The sequence below is a fragment of the Entelurus aequoreus genome, linkage group LG16 (assembly GCF_033978785.1).
Source record: "Entelurus aequoreus isolate RoL-2023_Sb linkage group LG16, RoL_Eaeq_v1.1, whole genome shotgun sequence".
Classification (NCBI taxonomy): Eukaryota; Metazoa; Chordata; class Actinopteri; order Syngnathiformes; family Syngnathidae; genus Entelurus; species Entelurus aequoreus.
In genome coordinates, this window is record NC_084746.1 from 31,617,276 (window position 1) to 31,625,275 (window position 8,000).

Genomic DNA, 8,000 nt, shown 5'->3' on the forward strand with positions numbered 1-8,000 from the left:
TTGCAAAGGTTAAAGAAGGCTTCTTATGCAGAGTGCGTGTGCGCGCCCAGAGTACGCGCGTCCTTCTTTGCGTCAATGCCGGGGGTCACGTCCACGTTCAAATCAGCCCTCCCGCACACCTTTTTTCCGCCTCGCCCCGCCATTGTGCACGCAGGACCCCGTTCATGTGATGGCAAAGCGGGCTCCTCCGCCTCTCGCCTGTCTGTGAGGCGGCAGGGGAGAGAGGAGGGGAGACAACGTGGCGTGCATGCAGAGGAGGACGCGCAGCACACGGACAAAGCTGAAGAGGACATCTGTGCCAATATTACACGCATCTATCACTCCAGGCTGCGGGAGCCACCATGAGCATTGCGGGCTGACTCTCCTCCGGCACGACCCCGCTCCCTGTGCGGGACCCCGCCGCCGACATGGCTTCGTTGTACCAGAGATTCACCGGGAAGATCAACACCGCCAATTCCTTCCCGCAGCCCCCTGAGGCCAGCCGCCTGCTCGGCGCGCAGGTGGCGGACGAGGAGAGCAAGAACCCCGCGTCCCTGGCGGACGCGCGGCTCAGCCACGTCCAGTGCCGCAAGAAATGCATGCGAGAAGATGAAGACGTAAGACTTTTCTTTAATTTTTCCTCTTTCTCATCATGTCTTGTCCGAAGCTCCACAAGTGGAGGCCATCGTTGCGGCTTTTATTTTGAAAGTTGATGTGATGGTGAGAGATAATGATGAATGACTTGTCACGTTTGAGGCGTGTACCTGCGTGGATGCATGCTGAAGTGCATCAGATGGTGTGCTTTAATACACCTTAAGTTATGACCTGGATGTGTAGTTATGGGGAGTAAATGCAAAATAGGGCAGCATTTGAGCGACTCATACAAAGATTTCATTTATAAAGAAAACTGCAACAATGTGAACAATTGTTGCCTTAAGACAGGGGTCTGCAACCCAAAATGTTGAAAGAGCCATATTGAACCAAAAATACAAAAAAGAAAATCTGGCTGGAGCCGCAAACAATAAAAAGTCTTATATAAGTGTTAGAATAAAGGCAACACATGATGTAAGTGTCTATATTAGCCTACTACCAAAGACTATAAAAATGGGACCTGTTACCTCCCTGCTTGGCACTCAGCATCAAGGGTTGGAATTGGGGGTTAAATTACCAAAAATGATTCCCGGGCACGGCCAACGCTGCTGCTCACTGCTCCCCTCACCTCCCAGGGGGTGAGGGTGATGGGTCAAATGCAGAGGATAATCTCACCAGTGTAACTCGGCCTCCACCTCATCACTGCCACCACAGCCTGGGGGGGGGCAATAGACTACAGACTCTGATTACATTGAACACATTGTTTATTAAAAAAATAACCAAATAACAATATCTTATAATAAATTAAAATATTAAAGAAATAATGAAGCCTACAATTTTTGGTTGTGTTTTCCGCTCCATTTGCAGAATGGCGATATACGATATATATCTCAATATTTTTTCCGTAAAGTATAAACAAAACACAAAACAGTCCTAGTTACCTGAGATACTAAGTATGTCATTATTATGACTTAGTAAGTCAATATTTTCACTTAGTAATTTGATGTTAGTTTGTCTAAATTGTCAGACGATCGCTTCTCTGATGTCTCCATCATGTCCAGAAGTCTCTTCTTTATCTGGACGTCTTCTTCTACTGCATTCAGCAACTTGGTTAGAGTGTCCGCCCTGAGATCGGTAGGTCGTGAGTTCAAACCCCGGCCGAGTCATACCAAAGACTATAAAAATGGGAGCCATTACTTTCCTGCTTGGCACTCAGCATCAAAGGTTGGAATTGGGGGTTAAATCACCAAAAATGATTTCCAGGCATGGCCACCGCTGCTGCTCACTGCTCCCCTCACCTCCCAGGGGGTGATCAAGGGTGATGGGTCAAATGCAGAGAATAATTTCGCCACACCTAGTGTGTGTGTGACAATAATTGGTACTTTAACTTTAACTTTTTTGTCTCGATTGAAAGTTTCGTTTTAGTCAGTTGTGCTTGTGGCTGTTGAGTTTTGTCTAGTGAAAAAAAAAATCTTTTTTATAAGGATTTCTACAAAATTACATTCAATAATCCTGAATACATTATTTGGGATAAACCCACTTTAGCACAAGTGTAAGATAGTGACATGTCATTTACAACATGACAATGTGTGTCAATAAAGCACTTGGAGGTATTTTAATTTTGACAGAATTTTTTTTTTTTAATGCAACTGCAGTGTTACTTAACTCAATATTAGTTACTACAAGAAACTACTCAAAGCATTTTTAATACAACCCTATTTGAATACATCTAAAACAGCTGAACTTTAATATATGCTTGCCATCTTGACTTCTGATTCCAAAGAAGGTGTTTTTGTCACACTGTTGTCAAACAATGATAATGTTAAAACAAATGGGCAAAATATGATTCCACATTGTTGAAAGTGGTCATCTGAGAGCATTTGTAATTGCAGTGCCGTTCATATAAAAAATGTTTTGATGCCCCAGATATACAACATCTATCTGCCTTTTAACAATATACCTTCCTAGCAATGAAGTTAGCGCCCACATACCTGAAGTAGAGCTCTTCTTTCTCTCACCACAGAAGATTGTGGATTGCTTCTATTGGAATCTTGCTGCTCTTGTACATCATTCGTCAAGTCTTTGTCTGTGACCAGGCTGTCAAGGGTGAATGGAGAATCCGAACTCCTGTGAGAGCTTGTGTCAATATCTGATGTTTCTATTCCAAATTGAATGGATGTAGTTGATGGAGAACCGCCACAGATCTGCTCGCATAGTTCAAAGTACAGCAATCGTAACCACTTCTTCCACCTGCGTCGACTGCTTGTCTGTACTTTCCACGAATCGCTTTCAGTTTAGTGTCAATAGTTGTTTTTGTGATGTTCTCTTTCCGATGAGGAAATTCCTCAGATGTCCCTCCAAGTCCGTACCGCTCCAAAATAGGGTAAGAATGTCACCATACTTGGACTGGCAAGTTTCCCAGTCAACACTTTGTTGAGTTTTGTTAACTTTAAACTCAAAAACGATGCTTACAAGTAGCTCTACTTTTCTGTCAGTCCACATATATAATTCTTTCTTGCCATGACCCGCCATTTTTGCTATATGCCGCTTCTGGAAATGACGTTTTGGATGTTTCTGATTGGCTAAAATGGTCTTAAGTCCTAGGCTACAGCGCCCCCAGTATTTTGCCATGCGTATGACACTCAGTGTATGCATTTGCTTGGGGACAGAGATTGTTTTTTAAATGTGCATGTGTGGCTGGAGATCTTGTTAAGACGTTAGTTTAGGCGGGGGCTCTTTGTTGTTAAGGCGGCCGCCTTAACAACAAAACGCTGCGGGAAACCCTGAACGTCCTCATGGTGCAGAGTAGCAGCATATAATTCGCTTCTTCTCAGCACCGTCCTTCAAACTCTTTCTTCATTCCCATGGTTGGAAAAACCAAAGTATGTGCATCTCTAGCTACAAGATATTGCTAGCGAGTAAGACCAGATGTTTTGGTCAGATCAGATTGGACGACAACCTAAAGCAGGGGTCCCCAAACTACAGCCCGCGGGCCAGATACGGCCCACCAGCGTCCAAAATCTGGCCCGCGGGTAGTCCCGAGAAAGTTTTATTTTATTTTTTTATTTTTTTATTTGTCCTTTCTAGCCCATTCATCAACCCATTTTCTACCACTTGTTACTCTCACGGTGTCCTCGCCACTCAGGCAAATCATATTGTCTCAAAATGCATTTTCCCATCGATAACGTGACATCATCACGTGCACGCTCTTTCAGTCATTTACTACACGAGGGAAAAAAATGGGGAAATCGTTGGGAAACGTAAAATAGACTCCGACTGTAGAGTTTTTAAACATCAGTGGACATACACTACCGTTCAAAAGTTTGGGGTCACATTGAAATGTCCTTATTTTTGAAGGAAAAGCACTGTACTTTTCAATGAAGATAACTTTAAACTAGTCTAAACTTTAAAGAAATACACTCTATACATTGCTAATGTGGTAAATGACTATTCTAGCTGCAAATGTCTGGTTTTTAGTGCAATATCTACATAGGTGTATAGAGGCCCATTTCCAGCAACTATCACTCCAGTGTTCTAATGGTACAATGTGTTTGCTCATTGGCTCAGAAGGCTAATTGATGATTAGAAAACCCTTGTGCAATCATGTTCACACATCTGAAAACAGTTTAGCTCGTTACAGAAGCTACAAAACTGACCTTCCTTTGAGCAGATTGAGTTTCTGGAGCATCACATTTGTGGGGTCAATTAAACGCTCAAAATGGCCAGAAAAAGATAACTTTCATCTGAAACTCGACAGTCTATTCTTGTTCTTAGAAATGAAGGCTATTCCACAAAATTGTTTGGGTGACCCCAAACTTTTGAACGGTAGTGTATATATACACATATATATGTATATATGTGTGTGTGTATATATATATATATATATGTATATTTATATGTATATATATATATATATATATATATATATATATATATATATATATATATATATATATATATATATATATGTATGTATGTATGTATGTATGTATGTATGTATGTATGTATGTATGTATGTATGTATGTATGTATGTATGTATGTATATGTATAAATATATCAATCAATCAATCAATCAATGTTTATTTATATAGCCCTAAATCACAAGTGTCTCAAAGGGCTGCACGAGCCACAACGACATCCTCGGTACAGAGCCCACATACGGGCAAGGAAAAACTCTCCCCAGTGGGACGTCGATGTGAATGACTATGAGAAACCTTGGAGAGGTTTCCCCCCCCCCCCCCCCCCCTCTAGGGGAGACCGAAAGCAATGGATGTCGAGTGGGTCTGACATAATATTGTGAAAGTCCAGTCCACAGTGGATCCAACACATCAGCGAAAGTCCAGTCCATAGTGGGGCCAGCAGGAAACCGTCCCGAGCGGAGACGGGTCAGCAGCGCAGAGATGTACCCAACCAATGCGCAGGCTAGCGGTCCACCCCGAGTCCCGACTCTGGACAGCCAACACTTCATCCATGGCCACCGGACCTATGCAACTCCCCCTCCACAAGGGAGAGGGGAGCAGAGGAGAAAAGAAAAGAAACAGCAGATCAACTGGTCTAAAAAGGGGGTCTATTTAAAGGCTAGAGTATACAAATGAGTTTGAAGATGGGACTTAAATGCTTCTACTGAGGTAGCATCTCTAACTGTTACCGGGAGGGCATTCCAGAGTACTGGAGCCCGAATAGAAAACGCTCTATAGCCCGCAGACTTTTTTTGGGCTCTGGGAATCACTAATAAGCCGGAGTTCTTTGAACGCAGATTTCTTGCCGGGACATATGGTACAATACAATCGGCAAGATAGGCTGGAGCTAGACCGTGTAGTATTTTATACGTAAGTTGTAAAACCTTAAAGTCACATCTTAAGTGCACAGGAAGCCAGTGCAGGTGAGCCAGTATAGGCGTAATATGATCAAACTTTCTTGTTTTTGTCAAAAGTCTAGCAGCCGCATTTTGTACCAACTGTAATCTTTTAATGCTAGACATAGGGAGACCCGAATATAATACATTGCAGTAATCGAGACGAGACGTAACGAACGCATGGATAATGATCTCAGCGTCCCTAGTGGACAAAATGGAACGAATTTTAGCGATATTACGGAGATGAAAGAAGGCCGTTTTAGTAACACTCTTAATGTGTGACTCAAACGAGAGAGTTGGGTCGAAGATAATACCCAGATTCTTTACCGTCGCCTTGTGTAATTGTTTGGTTGTCAAATGTTAAGGTGGTATTATTAAATAGATGTCGGTGTCTAGCAGGACCGATAATCAGCATTTCCGTTTTCTTGGATTTGCGGCCTCATGTTTTGGACACTCGGGTGAAGAGAGGGGCGGAGCTTTCTACCGATCACCACCTGGTGGTGAGTTGGCTGCGATGGTGGGGGAGGATGCCGGACAGACCTGGCAGGCCCAAACGCATTGTGAGGGTTTGCTGGGAACGTCTGGCAGAGTCTCCTGTCAGAGAGAGTTTCAATTCCCACCTCCGGAAGAACTTTGAACATGTCACGAGGGAAGTGCTGTTCATTGAGTCCGAGTGGACCATGTTCCGCACCTCTATTGTCGAGGCGGCTGATTGGAGCTGTGGCCGCAAAGTAGTTGGTGCCTGTCGTGGCGGTAATCCTAGAACCCGTTGGTGGACACCGGCGGTGAGGGATGCCGTCAAGCTGAAGAAGGAGTCCTATCGGGTTCTTTTGGCTCATAGGACTCCTGAGGCAGCGGACAGGTACCGACAGGCCAAGCGGTGTGCGGCTTCAGCGGTCGCGGAGGCAAAAACTCGGACATGGGAGGAGTTCGGGGAAGCCATGGAAAACGACTTCCGGACGGCTTCGAAGCGATTCTGGACCACCATCCGCCGCCTCAGGAAGGGGAAGCAGTGCACTATCAACACCGTGTATGGTGAGGATGGTGTTCTGCTGACCTCGACTGCGGATGTTGTCGATCGGTGGAGGGAATACTTCGAATACCTCCTCAATCCCACCAACACGTCTTCCTATGAGGAAGCAGTGCCTGGGGAATCTGTGGTGGGCTCTCCTATTTCTGGGGCTGAGGTTGCTGAGGTAGTTAAAAAGCTCCTCGGTGGCAGGGCCCCGGGGGTGGATGAGATCCGCCCGGAGTTCCTTAAGGCTCTGGATGCTGTGGGGCTGTCTTGGTTGACAAGACTCTGCAGCATTGCGTGGACATCGGGGGCGGTACCTCTGGATTGGCAGACCGGGGTGGTGGTTCCTCTCTTTAAAAAGGGGAACCGGAGGGTGTGTTCTAACTATCGGGGGATCACACTCCTCAGCCTTCCCGGTAAGGTCTATTCAGGTGTACTGGAGAGGAGGCTACGCCGGATAGTCGAACCTCGGATTCAGGAGGAACAATGTGGTTTTTGTCCTGGTCGTGGAACTGTGGACCAACTCTATACTCTCGGCAGGGTCCTTGAGGGTGCATGGGAGTTTGCCCAACCAGTCTACATGTGCTTTGTGGACTTGGAAAAGGCATTCGACCGTGTCCCTCGGGAAGTCCTGTGGGGAGTGCTCAGAGAGTATGGGGTATCGGACTGTCTGATTGTGGCGGTCCGCTCCCTGTATGATCAGTGTCAGAGCTTGGTCCGCATTGCCGGCAGTAAGTCGGACACGTTTCCAGTGAGGGTTGGACTCCGCCAAGGCTGCCCTTTGTCACCGATTCTGTTCATAACTTTTATGGACAGAATTTCTAGGCGCAGTCAAGGCGTTGAGGGGATCCGGTTTGGTGGCTGCGGGATTAGGTCTCTGCTTTTTGCAGATGATGTGGTCCTGATGGCTTCATCTGGCCAAGATCTTCAGCTCTCACTGGATCGGTTCGCAGCTGAGTGTGAAGCGACTGGGATGAGAATCAGCACCTCCAAGTCCGAGTCCATGGTTCTCGCCCGGAAAAGGGTGGAGTGCCATCTCCGGGTTGGGGAGGAGATCTTGCCCCAAGTGGAGGAGTTCAAGTACCTCGGAGTCTTGTTCACGAGTGAGGGAAGAGTGGATCGTGAGATCGACAGGCGGATCGGTGCGGCGTCTTCAGTAATGCGGGCGCTGTATCGGTCCGTTGTGGTGAAGAAGGAGCTGAGCCGCAAGGCAAAGCTCTGAATTTACCGGTCGATCTACGTTCCCATCCTCACCTATGGTCATGAGCTTTGGGTTATGACCGAAAGGACAAGATCACGGGTAAAAGCGGCCGAAATGAGTTTCCTCCGCCGGGTGGCGGGGCTCTCCCTTAGAGATAGGGTGAGAAGCTCTGCCATCCGGGGGGAGCTCAAAGTAAAGCCACTGCTCCTCCACATCGAGAGGAGCCAGATGAGGTGGTTCGGGCATCTGGTCAGGATGCCACCCGAACGCCTCCCTAGGGAGGTGTTTAGGGCACGTCCGACCGGTAGGAGGCCACGGAGAAGACCCAGGACACGTTGGGAAGACTATGTCCCCCGGC

At 46.4% G+C, this 8,000-nt stretch overlaps 1 protein-coding gene across 1 annotated transcript in view; it reads left to right on the plus strand.

The window, feature by feature from the left end:
* Nucleotides 1-260: 260 nt before the first annotated feature.
* Nucleotides 261-8,000, plus strand: part of LOC133631206 (dipeptidyl aminopeptidase-like protein 6) — a 144,866-nt gene continuing 137,126 nt past the window's right edge. The window contains exon 1 of the mRNA XM_062023365.1: nt 261-596. Coding sequence (XP_061879349.1) covers nt 408-596 — 189 coding nt within the window. The 5' untranslated portion in view covers nt 261-407. The remainder of the gene's footprint in view (nt 597-8,000) is intronic.